The sequence below is a fragment of the Sander vitreus genome, chromosome 8 (genome assembly GCF_031162955.1).
Source record: "Sander vitreus isolate 19-12246 chromosome 8, sanVit1, whole genome shotgun sequence".
Classification (NCBI taxonomy): domain Eukaryota; kingdom Metazoa; phylum Chordata; class Actinopteri; order Perciformes; family Percidae; genus Sander; species Sander vitreus.
In genome coordinates, this window is record NC_135862.1 from 16,450,603 (window position 1) to 16,470,443 (window position 19,841).

A 19,841-nucleotide genomic window follows, 5' to 3' on the forward strand; every position below is an offset into this window, starting at 1 on the left:
GACATTAGCATTTAGCTCAAAGCACTGCTGCTAATGTGGCTGTAGATTCCTAGTTAAAAAATCAAAAGGCACTCTTATGGCGTTTTTCCATTACATGGTACCTGCTCGACTCGCCTCGTCTCTACTCGCCTCACAGATTTTAGTACTGCCTCAGCGTGGCTGGTTGTCATAGCGGCGCCGCAGTAAACTGCCGTGACCTAACGCGACACACACACAGAATGTGGAAGGTGTGTTGTTGCCAGAAGACACATTTTGTTTCAAATAAAGTTGGAGGCAGCAAAAAAAAACACAGCTGGCTAAACTATTTAAAAATGGCGGGTTTGTTTAGGACACCCCCGTCTGTCGCTTTCATATCACCTTTTGGTATCGGCTCAGCTCGCTTGGAACCTTGATGGAGGTGGTATTAAAAAAAGTACCTGTTAGCAGGTACCAGGGACTTTTGTTCGTAATGGAAAACCAAAAAAGGCGAGTAGAGTCGAGGTGAGTCAAGCAGGTACCATGTGATGGAAAAGCGCCATTAGATAAAAAAATTAAAACAACCAATGCAATTAAGTCAGAAAAGTTAAATAAATATTAGATCAAGCACTTAAGTGTTTTGTGGACTGAACACATGACTTCTGTTTGAAAATCAGTGGCTATTCACAAGTTAATGGAATGGTTTTACCCAAATCACTGCCAGTTATCTAATGGGTATGTGTAAAGTGGCTAGCACTATAACATTTCAAAGCACTAATTGATGTGCAGATGAAATGTAAGGTTCAGAGGGGAGTATGTGTGTGGGGGTATGTGTCCATGCCTATTTGTGTAATTGTTAGAACGTGTGCCGTGCTTAGCCTGTGGATGCAGGGTGATTCACCAGGCTGTACTGGAGGATTCCTGTGTGGGCTGACAGTCGTGGAGAACGGGACCTGAGATGAGGGAAATGGGGCGAAAAGGAACAGGAAGGAGAATGGATACAAACAGTACAAAAATGTGTGCTTCCCTTTTGGACCCTCGACCCCTGGTCTCCAGCAAGCAGGCGGAATGACAAGTGCCACCTCCACTGCGTTCCTGCGTGATGTATTGTTGAGTGGTCATAAATGGATGATGTAATAATATGTAGGGGAAGGGGTCTGAAGTGTCACTTCTTTCTGCATCTGGCCTGGAGAGATTGTGTAAACCTTTGCTCAAAAAGCACCCAAAATAGGACTAGTCCAGAGTACGTGAAAAAAGAAATCAAGCGCAGAGGACTGCCAGCATGCCCTACCTCGAGGCTGTATTTGTTTGGGGGCTGGAGGCTGGGGAAGGGGGGAGGAAACCATGCGTATGGCTGGCTGTGGCTAGAGGAAGACAGAGAGCGAACATGGGCACACAGGCCTACTGATGCTTAGAGCTTTTTATTAGCCTGCTTTCCACTGCAAAGCCAAAAAGGAAAAGGCAAGGCTTACTCATCACTCATATCACTAATTTCCCCCCTAAAACAATTATGCATCATTTTGCACTTTGTTGCGGACAGTGATGGTTGCCAAGTGGGTTATAGTTTCATCAGAACAAATAGTGTTTATATTACATATTTTTTCTCCCTTTTCCAGTTGGCCATGATTCTGACAAATCCTACTTAGCCTTATTGTTGTGCCTGGTGGCCCATAATCCTGTCAGAGAATAGCCCTTCCACATGTGTTTCATGCCCTGTTCAGACCAACTGTATTCAGAATGTGTCTAGATTAAGCTGCAAATCACACTGGGCTTCAGAATGTGTCTAAAAGTGACTACATTGTTTTCTGGCTCAGATTTGATTTTGTCTGTGGAAAACTGCAACAGAAAAACAGACACAGAGACAGAAATGCTGTTTGGTACCTCCCCTCATGAATTGACTTCAAAACACTGTCCATGCTTTTTGCACAAACAAACAACTTGTCGTGCTGTATGCATGTTGTACAAAGTTGAAGATGACCCCACGGCCCTTGCTTTCACGTTACATTGAATATTCAGTCACATGCATCACTGACCCCCTCTGAATGCTGTTTGAGCGATTCAAGAGCCTCAAAGCTGTGTGTATGCAATTACACCTGTGTTTAGAGCTGCTCACTGGTGATCAGATAAGATGCTTTTTGGTTCTAAATGCAAACAGAGCCTCAGTAAAGATGGTCAGTCACTCACACAGCCCCGAGATCCCAGCATTTCCAGGAAATTCTTGCCAAAGTCCAATTGCTACTACCAGTAAGAATGCCTGCAGGAATCTGAGATTTTAGGCATGTATGTGACTGCATGTCTGTTTGCACACTTTCGCATGTAGTAAAACAAAGATCATTAACACTACCATGCAACTGTTGTTGGCAAATACTTAAGTACGACCTTGAAATTAAGTTATCACAGTATTATGACTGGATACAATTATACGCTTCAGAGATTTCTTCCAATTACGTTTCATGCTAAAATGACAGCTTACTGTCCAGCTGCGTGGCTAAATATTTTGTAGAAAAAGAATGAACGCAGAGTGCCACATCTGTAAATGAAACCTATGCAGGTGGTTCAACGAGTGGCTTAATCAGACATTCAGGTTTCCATTCCCAATTCAGATTGCAAAGCAGCATCCAACAGGTGGAGCATCGAGTGCATAGCCTGAATTTAGAACATTCAACAGTACTGCCTCAAACCAATTGAACAGCACGACAATGACTGCACGCAATGGATTCATCTTCCCTATCACTGCACACAGTAATAACCTCAGGTCAGCACTATAAATATGGTCATACACTCCAATATAACCACTCAACACATATTAAAGCTCATAAGAAGTTATTCTTAAAACCAGAGCATCAAACGATTGTGCATGTTTGGTTTTGTGTCTTTACACCTCAAAGATAATGTACTTTAATGTTCTACTGGAATATTACTAATCTAATGTTTTGTGAAAAATCCTTGTTTCCTCATGAACCATACTTCACCTGCCACTCTCTTTCACTCTTCCACCTAAACCTCCAAGACTCTACATACCTGGGCTTGTGATCTCTTGGTAGATAGTACTCTAACAGGAGGTATTTTATGGTCCACATCCAGCCTGTCAAATCTGTCTGGAGCACATTAAACAAAGTGCTGCTGCAAACAGTGGGTAATAGACAGAGGGCGACGGAGAAGACAGCGCTGTGTTTAGAAAAAGAAAAAGCAGAAGAGGAAAATGGAGCCGCCAAAAGGACATAGGAAGCATTTTTTTCTGTGAACTTCCCGAAGCGATTCCCAGCTCACACACTCCGCTCCTTTGCTCTTCTGCCATTCTCATTCTGCCCTAGTCCTGCAAGTTTTTAAATTTCAAAGGTAATATTAAGTAATACTGACTAGCCATTTATGAGATGCAAATATGACGCAGAATTAAATAATTAATACAAATAGCCTATTACATTACATTAATATTACAGAGGAGTAAAGGAGAGGGTGTGAACGTGGCTCTGGAGTTAGACTGAAACAGAGGTGAGTGCAAAATCGCTCTACACTGAATGATATTATTCCTACTGTTAAAACAAGGCCCGTCATTTCGTACAACTCAGACACCAACATGTAATACAGGGACTGACAGTAAATACCACACATACATCTATAGCACAAAACACTTTAGATCCATGTATAGGCTCTGCTTCATATAACATTGGGCGACTTGTGTTTTATACATGACCCTTTCTGGGTATGTCTCATGTCAATGGAGCCTCCGTGAACAGTCTTTAATGAGGCTTGTCAGGCACTTTAAGAAGGAGGAAGACTGTCAGAAGGAGCTGGGAGCCACATGCCTGTCAATCCTCAGCCATGTCTGATGTGCAGTGTTAACCATGTGGACGCTTTAATCAAACACGTGGCCTCTCCTAACAAAGGAAAGGCCTACTTGCAGAGACACAGTCTGGACAAGCCAACAGGCGGCAAAACACTCCAGATGTTGCAGGTCTCACCTAAGTGTTACCTTTAGGTTTGAATTCAGGTCCTGGCTTCCCATTGGACGAGACTCACGGAAACACTGGGGATTCCCTGCAGTGTCACCCAGGACCCAGACGCAGGTTACCACACCCTTGTCTTTCCACTGCGGCTGCTTCAGGAGACGCACAGTCAACCGTTTTCATTTAACACGTTTTGGATTCTGAGAAATCGCTGTTCAACCAGCCATTTCATCTAACCTGCAGAAGGGAGCGAGTACCGCCGTCTTGTTCACTAAAGAGGAGAATAACTTCTAAGAGTTAAGTTGACTTGCTGTTTCCTTTGCTGCCACTAGAAGGAACAGCTTTCCATTAAACTCGCCGAGGCGCAACATACGGCTCCGTCTTTGTTCAACTCGGAAAACCCACCGGAAGAATTAGATGGTCTAAAGCACGCCTAAATCGCTACAGGAAGCAATCTCAAGTAATTAATTAGAGATAATTAATTAGTGCATTATCTGTGAGCTCTTTTGCTGTGTAATGGCATTTTTCCATTACATGGTACCTGCTCGACTCACCTCAACTCTACTCGCCTTTTTTGGTTTTCCATTATGAAAAAACATCCCTGGTACCTGGAAACAGGTACTTTTTTTAGTATCACCATCATGCATTTTTAAGAGAACACCCCCCTTTGAGACTGTATCCACAGTTCAGTTATTGGTCCCGGAGTCCAGAGTGGTGCCTTATTATTTATTCAATTTGATAAATGTATCAATATTCACAACTTTATTTATATTTATAAAATACCTTTAATAAATGCTAATAACTGAACCTGTGCCTCCTAAATCCCAACAGCACTCATTGTGTGTTTGCCTTAGAGTCAGTCTGTTCAAAGGGGGATTTCAGAATGAAGCCATCATCAAATATTAACTGTAATTCTTAAGAAAAGCTACCTCTAAAAAAAAGACCTAATTATGAACATTCTCCCTATCATAGCATCAGTTTCTCACAGCTGTTCTCGTGCACCAATTTTACCTCCTCTAGCAACATGCATAAAGCTTCTTCTCGCGTATTTCTGGCTTTTGCTCGTTTCTCCCACTTTGTCCTCACCTCCTCCCTCTGTTGCTCTGTAATTAAGACCTGTGAATTGGAGGACAATGGACTCAGAAACAAGGGTGGAACAGATATACCCCAGGGTAAGATGGTGTGAGAGGCAGATACTATGACGCTCTATGCATGCATTATCCCTCTCTATGATAGCTCAATTAACAAGTGAAGACCTCCATCATCTCGTTAAGAGTGTGCTGACCGTCACTGGTGGGCAAACAATACATTGTCATTATCAAGTGGATAATCACATATAAAACAACATAATGAAGCACAATCAGTCTCATATTACAGCTCACAAACATAACGATCCGGGGAGGAAGATCACCACAGGCAGGATGCACTGTAGAGTCAGCACTCTGGATGATAGCATGACAATTATTTTATAGTGTTTTTGGCATTCAGGCTTCTTGTTTTGATTATATAATCAACATGCTTATGTTGGTGGTGAGTGAGCTGAGCTGAATTACAGTGCATTCTGGGAGCTCTCTTTTTGACCTGCATGTTTGTTTTTCCGGGCTGTGCGGCAGGTTCCTGCCTGTACCCAAATATCCTGAGCGCACCATGGGACTGGAGAGTCAAGATTTCTTTGTTTACTTGTGCAAATGCATGTCTGAGGGTATTTGAGCATGTGCCAACTCTGTGGGCAAATAGACTCCCAGAGTGAGTGGCCAAATATTGAAATATCACCCAATGTCAGGACTATTGGAGTGTAGAATTTTTCGCCTTTTATGACTCATTAAGGGTACCAATGGCCCCTCCCAAGCCTGAGAGCCATAATCACTAAGAAGGGTCTTGGGGCCGTTGGCATTAATCAATGAGGGTTGCATACATGAAAAATGAACTGTGGTTGTAGAAAAGCACTGCTGTTCATTAGCGTGAGAGAGGAAAAAGAGGCAGAGATATTTCTATAGCATGTCAGATGTGTGGACAAGTGGCACAAAAGGCACATTTCAGCTTTGCAGCCCAGACCAATCAGAAATGTACTGCTTGGACAAGCCAGCCCAATCTGATGTGTCTCAGCTCTGCTGAGTCCGGGGCTGAGCTCTCTCAGCTCACTCCCATGCATACACAATTGCTTGCATCCAATTCATTGTGCTCTTCCAGCTGCACCAATTCACGCCGCTGCCAAGGCAAACATAGGATGATAAGCCTGCGACCGCAAAAAGTTAGATGGCTGGTGGCGAATCAAGAGGAGCAACAAAAACAGTAATCTAGATCATGTTTGGAGATGGAGTGGGAGGAGAGAGAACAATAACAAGAGTCTCACAGCTGTTGGTACAAGTAATTTGATCTTTTTGTGTTCATAACAGGTACTCAGTTAGACTGTGAATGGGGTAAGCATAGCTTTTCTTTAGCTAAACATTCAGTTGATGAATCCCAAGCCCCCATGCCTCCCCAGGTTTTCCATTTCCCAATAAGTCACGTGAATCCAATGTAGAGAGTTTCTTCTGTCTGTCAGGTTTTCCCACATCATCTGTCCTTCCTGCCTGTCCTCCTCTCCCCCTGCTCCCTCCATCCCATTCTCCACAAAGAGTTCTAGTGGGCCACCACAAGCACAAAAGATGACAATTTTAAACAAATTGATTCAACTAAAGCAGATGTGAAACGTAAATGTGTCCACTAAAATTTTATCTTTTTGTTAACAAAATGAGGACATACTGATAGCTGTTGCTGAAAATGTATCTTTCTATCATCTTCACTATGCTTCTGGTAAAAGTTTGAGTGTAAAAAAACATTTTCCCCACACAGAGAGACACACACACACACACACACACATAACTCTCTTGAATCCTATCATGACCCAGCCCACCTCTGTTCTGTTCTGCAAAACAATAGCTCCCTCTTCTTCTTCATCTACAGTATTTTCTAACTAGTCCTGATGCGGCCACAGAGTGAGAACAGCTGTAATGGAGGAGGGTATTGCAAGGACACAGAGCGCTCGCTGCCATCTCTCGCATTTTAACCTCACACTGCCACAAGCTACCTCCTTGGCTTGAGTGCAGGGGAGACAGACTATGGAACAGTGAGTTGACTTAATCCAGGGAGAGGGCCTACCTATACAGCTAGCTAGATAAGGCCAATGAAGGAAAAATATCCCTTGCCCTGCTGGTCACCACTGAAGCAGGGTAATAGGGTGATGAGGCAGAGGGAGGAAGGAGAGAGGAAGGAGGAACAAGGGAGAAACGCTCAGGCAGCCAAGCTGAGGAGATGGCACTCATACAGTCCAATCTGTCAGTCTGACTACCTTGCCAGATACAGGGTGGCTCACACAAAATCCCACACTTTTTGATAAATACCAAGAGACAGGGCAGCTACACACACAAACACAGAAATGAATGCACACACACAAGCTTGTGGAACATGCTGTACTGAAACATACAGCATGATACATCTTCTGTAAAAACGTTCACTTTGTTTTTCACCTGTCTTCCTTTTCACAAAAAAAGTGTTGGCATTGTGTGGGAGCTATTTTTGCTACGAACTTGTCTCAATTCTTTTTTCTGTATACCTTTCTTCCTTTACCACATTTTTTTTTTAACTATTAAAACATTTTTAATTGGAACTAACTAACTAATCAAGGTGTAGGGGATCAGAAGCTATTCGACCATCCAAAAAGCAGTTATGAGTTTTCTGGCTCCTTAAGCGTATTACTTTAATGACTTGGGGCAGTTTGTTCCAATCTAAGCTAAGGGACGGGATGCCCTTGTGGATGGATGATGGTTAAGAAGATACAATATATCAGCAGCGTCCCTGGTTTGATTCCAGCTGGGGACCTTTATTGCACATCATACCCCTTACTCTCTCCTCTAGTTTCCTGTCTGTCTCTATTCAATCAGCTGTCCAATATAACAATACAAACATTAAGGGTCATTTGTATAGTGTCGAACACTGCAGGTCAGCTCTGCAGGGTCTGTTTAAGATGAGTACAATTAACAGTCTGTAGCTGTCAAATGCTTTGAAACCATTATTACAGAAGCTATTACTTTTCATCTGTATAAAATCATGGCGTGGAAAGATTAATTACTCGTTGGAATGGTAATGATGAAGAATGAAGAATTTACTGGGAGTCTTCGACTGAATGCGATTGTGTGACCACTTGAGGTTTAATGTGAGGATTAGTGGTGGTGAATGTGTTTTAGGATGACAGATAGGAAAAAGGAAATTTTTCTAAAAAGTAAAATAAAATAACATCAGTGAAGCATGAACATACAGTCAGGTCCATAAATATTGGGACATCGACACAATTCTAATCTTTTTTGGCTCTATACACCACCACAATGGAGTTGAAATGAAACGAACAAGATGTGCTTTAACTGCAGACTTTCAGCTTTAATTTGAGGGTATTTACATCCAAATCAGGTGAACGGTGTAGAATTACAACAGTTTGTATATGTGCCTCCCACTTTTAAGGGACCAAAAGTAATGGGACAGTTGGCTGCTCAGCTGTTCCATGGCCAGGTGTGTGTTATTCCCTCATTATCCCATTTACAAGGAGCAGATAAAGGTCCAGAGTTCATTTCAAGTGTGCTATTTGCATTTGGAATCTGTTGCTGTCAACTCTCAATATGAGATCCAAAGAGCTGTCACTATCAGTGAAGCAAGCCATCATTAGGCTGAAAAATCTAAACAAACCCATCAGAGAGATAGCAAAAACATTAGGTGTGGCCAAATCAACTGTTTGGAACATTCTTAAAAAAGAAAGAACGCACCGGTGAGCTCAGCAACACCAAAAAGACCCGGCAGACCACGGAAAACAACTGTGGTGGATGACCGAAGAATACTTTCCCTGGTGAAGAAAACACCCTTCACAACAGTTGGCCTGATCAAGAACACTCTCCAGGAGGTAGGTGTATGTGTGTCAAAGTCAACAATCAAGAGAAGACTTTACCAGAGTGAATACAGAGGGTTCACTACAAGATGTAAACCATTGGGGAGCCTCAAAAACAGGAAGGCCAGATTAGAGTTTACCAAACAACATCTAAAAAAGCCTTCACATTTCTGGAACAACATCCTATGGACAGATGAGACAAAGATCAACTTGTACCAGAGTGATGGGAAGAGAAGAGTATGGAGAAGGAAAGGAACTGCTCATGATCCAAAGCATACCACCTCATCAGTGAAGTATGGTGGTGGTAGTGTCATGGCGTGGGCATGTATGGCTGCCAATGGAACTGGTTCTCTTGTATTTATTGATGATGTGACTGCTGACAAAAGCAGCAGGATGAATTCTGAAGTGTTTCGGGCAATATTATCTGCTCATATTCAGCCAAATGCTTCAGAACTCATTGGACGGCACTTCACAGTGCAGATGGACAATGACCCGAAGCATACTGCGAAAAGCAACCCAAGAGTTTTTTAAGGGGAAAGAAGTGGAATGTTATGCAATGGCCAAGTCAATCACCTGACCTGAATCCGATTGAGCATGCATTTCACTTGCTGAAGACAAAACTGAAGGGAAAAATGCCCCCAGAACAAGCAGGAACTGAAGACAGTTGCAGTAGAGGCCTGGCAGAGCATCACCAGGGATGAAATCCAGCGTCTGGTGATGTCTATGCGTTCCAGACTTCAGGCTGTAATTGATTGCAAAGGATTTGCAACCAAGTATTAAAAAGTGAAAGTTTGATTTATGATTGTTAATCTGTCCCATTATTTTTGGTCCCTTAAAAAAGTGGGAGGCACATATACAAACTGTTGTAATTCCTACACCGTTCACCTGATTTGGATGTAAATACCCTCAAATTAAAGGCTGAGAGTCTGCAGTTAAAGCACATATTGTTCGTTTCATTTCAACTCCATTGTGGTGGTGTATAGAGCCAAAAAGATTAGAATTGTGTCGATGTCCCAATATTTATGGACCTGACTGTATTAAACCAGAGGCGAAACATGTGAAACAACGACAGTAAGAGCTGGGATTGACTTTAGGGGGCCACCCACAGGGTGAACTCTTGACCTCCTGCAAACAAAGTCATCATACGTTATCACGACTCCACACACCATTGCTCCAGAGAGATAATGCCACAGAGCACCCCAGCCACCTAAGATCTTTCACATCAGCACCTTGGTGCTCCAAAACACTATGGCAACTGCTCACACGTGTAATCTCTCCTGGGTGTGAGATGCAAACAGAGCTAATATGTTTGACGAGACAGCAGTGATCACATTTCCAAGTGACTCCTTGCATCCTGCTGGGATAACCGAATAAAGAATGTTCTCAGCAAACCACAATCCCGCTTTCCAAACACTTGATCCTAAGATGACAAGCACCAGGCTATCCATTATGCAATAGTCTCCCTTTCTTCATCACTAATCAAAACTAGAGCAAGTTCTCTGGATGGGATTAACAGGTTCTTACTCTTGTCTCTTTGCTCTCAGAGGACATAGAGGTGGAATGATGTATCTGCAGAGCTATTGCATTTAATCTACAGAATGCATCGTAGCAACGAGACAATAAGAGTCAACGAGTGGTGGTGGTGGGGGCAACAGAGAGAATAAGAGAAAGAGACTGCCAAGAGAACATGGATCAACACGACGAGTCAGGATGGTTACGTAACAGCGTACATGAAAACGTTCACTTCACATACAGATGCAGTATAATCATAAACATTAAAAATGTACCATACTGCCTCTGAGTCAAGAATGTAAAAACTTATTAAGCCATGCCTGACATACATTGAGGAATTAAGAGACTATTAAGTTTTAGAAGAGCGTTGTGAAGCCATATTACAAGCTCTTTTTATCTCTTCCTTTCCCACCGCTACTTCCATTCTTCATCCCTTCCCCATAAAATCCTGATCCCAAACTAAACCAATCCGCTGTCACAGACCCTTCATTCTTTACTATGTATCCTCACTGTTTTTCCCGTAACACACACACACACACACACACACACACACACACACACACACACACACACACACACACGCACACAAACACACACACACACACACACATATTCACTCAGGGCCTCCTCTCCTCTGTGTGACCTTGACTGGCTAGCACTCCAGGGCTTGTTCTTTGCTTCTCCCTCTCTCCTGCTCTTCACATCTTTTCACGCTGGCCTCCACTCTATTGTCTGCCTCTCTACCTCTTGCTTTCTATCACTCTTCCCATGACCGGCTGATGTTAACCGGCGTTGTCCTTTTTCCTTGTCCTCCCCAAGACACAGAGGAGAAAGGAACAGAACATGGCAGAGAGACGAGAAGTAAAAGACCTCCCCCTCCTCCGCAACTAAGTCAGCTGAGAGAGATTCCACCAGAAGAATAACTGTATCAACAAGTCTCACATATGGATCCTGTCTGATTTCTTATACTGTGTAATAATAAAAAAAAAAACATGCATCATTGCATTTATTAATTTTTATCATATCATTAACACGTTATGTACAGTATGTGTGGTATTTCATCCATACTGTTATCAATAAAAAATCCTTTATTTTGTTCTTCTATTCTTCACAAATGCGATTTTATTTCTTTGCAACGCATATTGCTTGATGATTCAAAGTTTGATTAGGCTTTGCTCTAATCAGCTGATACGGCTTCCTGTGCAACCGGGGAAGATGATGAGCTCTCTCAGTGGAACAGTGAAACAGCAGGTCCAAATCTGTGTTTCATTGCAGGTGTTCCTACAAAAGCATCTAATTGCCTCCATCGCAGCATTGTAGCCTGTTCCTCTGACTCCAGTGATCCTTGAGATTTTCCCAGTGGCTTAGCTCACAACATACATCTGTACAATAAATTGGAGCTGTTAGCCGTTTGACTATTCATTCAAAGCTAAATAAACCTAAGCTCAAGTGATGAAGTGATCTATTAAATGTCAAACCGCCTGATTTATCGCTCTCTACAATTACGCTATTCCTGTGCCAATTTATGTACCTTACATATCAAAAAGTCTCTGATGCGATTGTGTTCATCAATCTGATGCTCACAGACTGAATCTACTGCTTTTAATTCAGGCTTTGCTGTAAAATATGACATTTTCATCGACTCAACATCTGATATCAATACAGCAGGCTGACAGGACCACAGAATAGCTTGTATGCTTTAAACAATGTTAGCCAGAGAAAATAGTGGGAATCATGAATGAATGTGTCCGTCTTTCTTTTAAGTTTGATCAATATAGATAATATAGACTTGTTGAATGCAGCAAAGCATTATATTTTCTCCCAGCATCTGGCTCTTTTTCAATTCATTTTGCTCTAAGAGGCATGGACATTACAAGAGTGCCACAGCAATCCCCCCAAATAATTTTCCATATCACATTAGTAAAACAGCCATGAAGTAGAAGGACATCATCAATTTCTACAGGGCAATAATAACAAAGAGGTTAGGAACTCACAGTCCACTGCTGATACTTCACACCATGTTAAATATTCCCCAGAAATTCCCTCAGTTTTCCATTACATTTCCTTTGATGCACACTAAGAATTGTTATACACCACCAAGACAGTACACCAAGAACTGCCAAACCCCCAGGCGCAATGAAGGCCTTTTCATTTAGGGGTAAGTGGCTATAGTAAATCACACCTATACAAAAGCTCTAACCACACCTTTGAAAATGTATATAAGAGCATTTGTAGGGCTGCCACCTGTCGTTTGAAAGGCAGTAACAAAGTCAGGGGCCCATAACTGAAAAGGGACCAATAAAATCCAGTTGGATTGTTTAATTTCAACAAGAGTCTACAGCCATGCTAGCAGCTCTGTTAGGCTGCACAGTGGTGCTTCGTCAGCATGCTAATATGCTCCCACTGTCAATGCTAACATGCTAATGTTTGGCAGATATAATGTTTACCATGTTCACCATCTTAGTTTAGCATGTTAGCATGTTAATATTGGCTAATTAGCAATAAACACAAAGTACAGCTAAAGGCTGATATGAATGTCATTAGTTTTGTAGGATTTGGTTATAAAACAAAAGTATTGGATGAATTACATTTTGATCTGATGATGGCGCTTGATTTAAACATTATGGGGACATCTGGGGGCCATGAATGTCCATACAAAATTTCATGGCAATCCATCCAATAGTTGCTGAGATAATTCAGTCTGAACCAAAGTGGTGTACTGACTAAAACAACGGAATTAGGTCAGAATTAGGTCCTTGGAACAAAGGAAAATGTCCATAAATGATATATATATATATATATATATATATATATATATATATATATATATATATATATATATTACATTCATAGTATTCCTCCTCTTTTAATCACATTAAACCTTTTGGTTGCAGGTTAGGATGCCAAAACAAATAAAGTCTACTTGAGGAGTTCTCTTAGTGCAGGCCTGCATGCCAAACTTACGTCAGTTAGATTGGTTACTCCTGGCCGGAGATTTAGACTCCAGCCCAAATCCATGGCTAGCATCAACCTAAATCAATAGTTAAGCTGACATTTTTCTATATATCATATTCAAGTGGTAGTGTGGGATGCCAGAGTACAGGACCACACGTCTATTAAATTTAGGGCAATTTGTCCCTGATGCACAAACTCTGTCTCCAGACTTAGCACTACAAAAGGCAGGAGATAACAAAATGTCCAAAGACAAAAGGATAATACTTTATGCTGCAAAGCAAACAAGTGAAGCTCGCCACCATTTTTTTCATTATTTCTAGACTTATCGTAACTGTACTTTTCTGCACTAGACTGAACCAAACTGGACTTTGCAATAAGACAACAAGGTAAAATGTCATAAGGTGACATTGCTCTACATTCAGAGGCTATAAAGCTGTATTACTGATCCACCGAATGTTGCCGAATGTCCAAACCTAACCTGTACCTTAACCATTTCCCTGGAATTGATCAATAAAGTCAGCACCTGTCCAACAAGTCTTTTACAGTCAGTTCATCAAAACAGTCATCAATAGATGAAGCTGGACAGCTCTTCATTCACTGGTCTGTACTGGTCCCCCGCTGTTTGACAAGCTGAAAATCGCTTCTGTTCGTTTCTGTTGGACAGAAACCCTTCAGTTTATGGCTTAAATTTCTGCTGAAGAGGGAATAGAAGTGAATCAGTGTAGCACAGAAATTTCACAAGTAGGGACAGTCTTCTGCTTGTGCATGGGGTGATGATGCCGCCTGCATGACAGATTTTTCACACTTGCTGATTTTCACACGTGCTGGTGATGGTTAAAAAGGAGAAACACACACTATCATGTGTAAATTCTCATACTAACCCAATACTTTATTCACTGAGATTAGAAAAACCTGGTCTATTCATAATTATCATTCATTGTGAAACAGTAGGTATTGATGTGAGAAACTCTTTCTTTAAAAAGCGATTTAAGATTGTAATCTAGATACAGATATGTAGAGATGAAACAATTTATTGCTCAGAAAATGAATCAGCAACTATTTATAGTATTAATTAATCATTTTTCAAGCCATTGTCCAATATGACAGTAGACTGAATATCTTTGGGTTTTGGAAGGTTAGTCGAACAAAAAAAGAAATTTGAAGATGTCACCTTGGGCTCTAGGAATTTAAACGTGCAAGTTTGTTTTATTGTCTAGCATTTTAGAGAATAAACTATCTATCAATCAATTGATGATAATAATTATTACTTCCAGCAAACAAAGATGTATACTAAACCTAAACTCTATGACATCCAACCCCTTAGAGCTCTAAATAGCGTTTTTCTGTTGCATGGGCTTTTAATTTGGTTTTTAATAGTCAGTGGTTCTTTACATCTTTAGTGTTTTAGTACTCTGAAATACTGTTTATAATGCCTACTCCCTAATGCATTTAGTCTCAAAAAAGTGAATTCCTGTTTTTGCCAAAGGAAACTATGACTGCCACACCCATCCCAAACTGGAATCTTGTTTTTCTTTTTCTTTTTAGTTTTGTGATAAATCAAATGAATCTGCTGAGTAGAGTACATATAACCTAAATGCATTCTTAAACGGAACTCCCCATTAAAGAATAAAATATTTTTTATAATTATTTTCACCATGATAAAGAAAAGTTGGCTGAACATCCCCAGGTTGTCTGTTAATGGCCTACAATCAAACCCTGCAGGAGCCCACACTGCTGCATTCTGAACATCAGTTAGTAGTCTAAATAGTTGTTGAATGTTTTCCAGTGGGTGTAAATAACGAGCCATTTAGCCGTCAGACTGAAGAGACGATAGTAGGGTGCCACTCGCAGCATTCACCCCGTTTTACTTTCTACAATTTACTTTTTTACGTTCAGTATTGATTGGAGCCCACATCCAGTCTTTTTTCAGATGTGTATTTGACAGTAGCTAGTAGTTTGTGTGATTGTCAGGCTCACATATGATCAACCAGTTTGTCCTCACCCTCCCTTTAATCCTTTGAGGCCATAATCAATATATCCCTGGTAGACCTTTCTCCATCTCCCTGCCACTCCACCTTGAGACGCAGTGTGAATTTAAAGGCCACACCAGTGCGGCGAGGGGAACACCCGCCGGAAAAGAACACCCACTCACATAAATCAATTAAAGGTGTGCCAGTCATGTACTGAACTCCTTATTTAAAGGAGTAGCCCCAACACATTAGTAGTCAGCCTACTCATAACTTTACTACTTTACTTGCAGTCTAATAATCCCTGGAAACAGCCTTTTTTTTAGCTTAGCTTGGGCCAAATACCCAACATGTCTAGCAACAGGTTTCAGGTGCATTCACTCTCACCATCTTCCATTTAATTACTTCAGCACCTCACACTAATGCTCACTCCTGATTCTCCTACCTCATCTAACACCTGCTACTAACTAACATGACCTTCTGGGTCTTGAATTCCTATACACTATACAGTCTATTATGCTCCAGACATTCCCCTTTGCATCCCTCTTTGACCTTCAACAAGGAAAGAGCTAGCAGTGCTAGCAGCTCTGTGAGGCTGCTTTGAGCTAAATGTTAATGTTGGCATGCTAACATGCTCACAATGACAATGCATGCTTATGTTTAGTATTATATTAATTCAAGTAATGTTTACCATCTTAGTTTAGAGTGTTATGCCGCATTGACGTGCTCATGGGATGGTCCCATTTTCCCCGACTTGGGAAGTCATTTCAACCTTGATGTGTACATGAGCTTAAAGTCATTATGTGGGAAAAAATATGGATGCTACAAAGAAGATGTGTTGTATTTTATTGCTCAGAGTGTTTGAACAACATATTGATAGCGGTTTCCAGTAGTTATTTCCAGTTTGATCGATGATGCGCTAAATGAAGTCATAAAATTATGAGGCCCAAAAATGTCAACCTATTTATAGCAGATGATCGATCATGGATCTATATTAATAGCTGGATACCGGATCCCAAAATGGCTTTATTCAGTTCAATGGAGTTGCTCGTCTGGCATATACACCAAAAAGTTTCTAAGCTTCCGGGTTTACGTCTGTGATATTCGGCCGACTAAAAATGCACAGTAGTGTTTTTCTGGGAGCCTGTGATCGACAGACATTAGGGGTACGATCAGCCCCGACAAAATGTACCAAAACGTTTATTTAAACTGAAACGGTGGTGTGTTTCACACCCTGTTGTGTGCGCAAGTGCGCTGCCTTTTTAATACCACAAGTTTACATACACGTCGCTGCTGATTGGGTAACCCCTCTGACCAAATAAGAGAAACCACACCTCAAAGCCTGTTGCACGAAACCGGAAACTGTGGTAAAACACACTGTTTTGCATTTGAACATGCCCTAGGATTCATTCTCTGTGGAACATGAATGTCTGGACCAAATTTAATGGAAATCAATCTAATAGCTGCCTGGACCAAGGTGGCGGGCCGACCAGCCAACTGACTGATACTGCCATCCAAGTGGCTTCGCAAGACTTTGTTAATAATTTCATAATTTGGATGTTAGCTTACCTCCCTGAGCTGTGAATGGACTCAGCAACTGAAAACCATGTGCAATCCTAGTGTCAACCCTTTCAGGTATAGAGAAAAACTAGCAGCAACTGGTACACGGCTAGCTAATTAATTAGTTAATTAGTTACTTGCAAGTAAAATGATGGTATGAAATTTTGTTTCAATCAGGATGACAAAACAATTATAAGCTCAGTTGGCATCTAAAATATCCTGACTGAAATGTGATCAGCAAATTATTTAGTTAGGCTATTGCTAGCTAGTGACAACTCGCAACAGTTAATAACAAAATACACAGTAGAGCTAACCATATAAAATAAATGTAGGCCTACTTATTTAATTATTATTAATTCTATTTCGGCTATAACGTAATAATGTAAAATAATGTTTGCTATTGTTAAATTTTAACAATAGCTAGGAGGACTTTTTAAGCATAACTATTCCCTTAATTTTATGGGACTGCAGTCTGTTTGCGACTTTACTGAGCTTTCTTACTGAATAGGACAAAAATCACTTTAAAAAACTTTTTTGGACGTAGCTTAAGTGTATCTAAGCTATTTTATCCTTTAGGCTAAGTACAGTCTTTTTTAAGGGCTAGCTATATTTGTATTTCTGTAAACATATTATAGCTGGTGGCTCTTATCGCCAGCTACCGTCCTCACTACCCACGGATGCTGTTGCTCGCACACATCCCCGTACAGTATCATATTGTTGTGTGGTGAGATCACATCACAGGAAAATGAACAAAAATGGCTCCTCCCACTCTGCCTTTTGCTTTTTTACACCCCCTCCTCCCCTCTCTCCTCGGTCCTCAGGTGTTATTCTCCTCTAACCTGAAGATTTAGGTGGTAATTAGCATTACCTCTTAGCCCCAGAGAGCTTTTTATGATTCATTGTAACAGCAGGGGACACGAGCCGAGTGTGTTTCTGGGCACCCGAAGAGAGAAGAAATCACGCCTCAAAAACACGTGGGAGAGATTACTCAAATATGCATCCTTTGTACCCTCTTTACCCCTCTCGCTGCTGCACGATTATCTTTCCCGCTAAACAATAAACTGCATTTTGTTAGTTTTTTCAGGATGTCAGAAGCTGTGGAGCACCATACACTTAGGTTTCATTGTAGCTATATGCTTTGACCTTGTGTTATGTTGCCCTTAAGTAGGTATTGTACATTTCCAAAACATTAACAACACAGGGCAATGCACACCGGCAAAATGATGCATAAGTGGCTCTGTCTACAACAGGTTCACAATTAATCGTTCACGGTGCATTGGAATAAATGCAGGATTTGGGCAAATGATAAGCATTCTCCTAGGAGACAATTAACTGCACTGATATTACATAATGACAGCCCACACTTTCACTAACATCACCGGTCCATGTCAAAGGAGAAGGCTGTTTAAAAAAAAAAGGCATAGCCTACATGGTGTGACAGTAGGCTACATCCCCACCTTTTCATGTCAGGCAGTCACCTCAAAGAGAAACAGCGGGTCAGAAATGAAACACCTTACAACTGTCAGGATGATCTTCGCAAAGAGTGGTCATTCGTGCCAGGATCTTACCTTTGCTATTGTCCTCTTCCCTGTTCAGATACATGGCTGTTACTTCACTCCGAGGCAAATACGATGGCGTTGTCTCAATTATTTGTTGGTACTCCTCTGGCGTGTATCGTGAACTCCGCTGATGGGGTTTGTTGTAGTAGCTGTTTATTGTTGTGTTGCTCCTCAACAGCCTCTCCTCTCCTCCTAGTGGATAGTGGGCTAACCAGTTTGAGACTCTCACTCACTCACTCTCTCTCTCTCTCTCTCTCTCTCTCTCTCACTCTCTCTCTCTCTCTCTCTCTCTCTCTCTCTCTCTCTCTCTCTCTCTCTCTCTCTCTCTCTCAATAACCACCGGTTCACTGTGTCTCAGAGGACAAAATGGGAAAAAAGTGACTTTTTGCAGCTGTCATGCTCTGCTGCCATGCACGTGCGATTCTTGATTGTTTGTACATCCATTTGTCATTTAAAAAAGATTGCCTTGCGCGTTATGAGCCTTGTCTAAATCCCATGGGTGAGAGCCCACCCTTGGGATTTAGACAAGGCTTTGCACCCGAGTTGCATGGCTTAATTGGGAATCTTATTAGTGGTGGAAGAAGTACTATCCAGATCTTTTAATGAAGCAAAAGTGGAAAAGTACCAACGTACTTAATTACAAGCAGTAAGTCCTGCATTCAAAAATAAAGTTATATTTAAGTAGAACATAGATATATTAAAGGTAAAAGTACTCATCATGCAGAATGTTATTGTATATAAGCCTACTGTATTTTTCTTACACATTTCCAACGTGGTCCCAAGATGTTAAAAGACGGTCACAAAACGTATTTATATTACATCTTACAAACTACCACTCAAATAAATAGCAATATACTGGTTTATTATAACTGATTCATTAGCATTCCAATATATTACCTGGTCACTGTAGAGCTGATGTTAGCTGCCTTATATTCAGTAATTGTAATTAATTGCCAGCTATTTTGATTATTGATTAGTCATTTATCCCTCAAAAGAAAAAACAGTAAAAAAATGTCTATGATTTATTTAAAATAAACATGTTTGTTAGATAAAACAATACATTTCAGTTTCGGGAAATTGTGATTGATTTGTTACTTTTATGTAAACTAATCAATTAATCGATTAATTGAACAAAGTAATCCACAGATTAATCGAGAATGATAATAATGGTTAGTTGCAGCCCTAAAGGAAAATACTAATGTAAGTGGAAGTACTTCAAAACTGTACTTATGTACAGTATTTAAAATAGAATATTTTATCACCCAGTATTCAGGCTGTCTGACATCAAACATAGGCAGCAGCCCTGTAAGTGGTGAAGGAACTATTTGCCCGTGACCTTGACTTAGTCCTAGAAAAATCCAGCCATGAGGCAATTTAAAACAATTTCTTTAATTACTTTTCCTTCTTGTTCTCAGAGCAAATTTCCAATCTGTGATGGAACTTCTTGTCATATGAAGCTGGCAGACGGAGA

At 41.0% G+C, this 19,841-nt stretch overlaps 1 protein-coding gene across 1 annotated transcript in view; it reads right to left on the bottom strand.

The window, feature by feature from the left end:
* syt7a (synaptotagmin VIIa) overlaps positions 1–18,550 on the bottom strand; it is a 78,632-nt gene extending 60,082 nt beyond the window's left edge. Inside the window, exon 1 of the mRNA XM_078256229.1 lies at positions 18,380–18,550. Within this exon, the coding sequence (XP_078112355.1) occupies positions 18,380–18,413 (34 nt within the window). The 5' untranslated portion in view covers positions 18,414–18,550. The remainder of the gene's footprint in view (positions 1–18,379) is intronic.
* Positions 18,551–19,841: the final 1,291 nt, after the last annotated feature.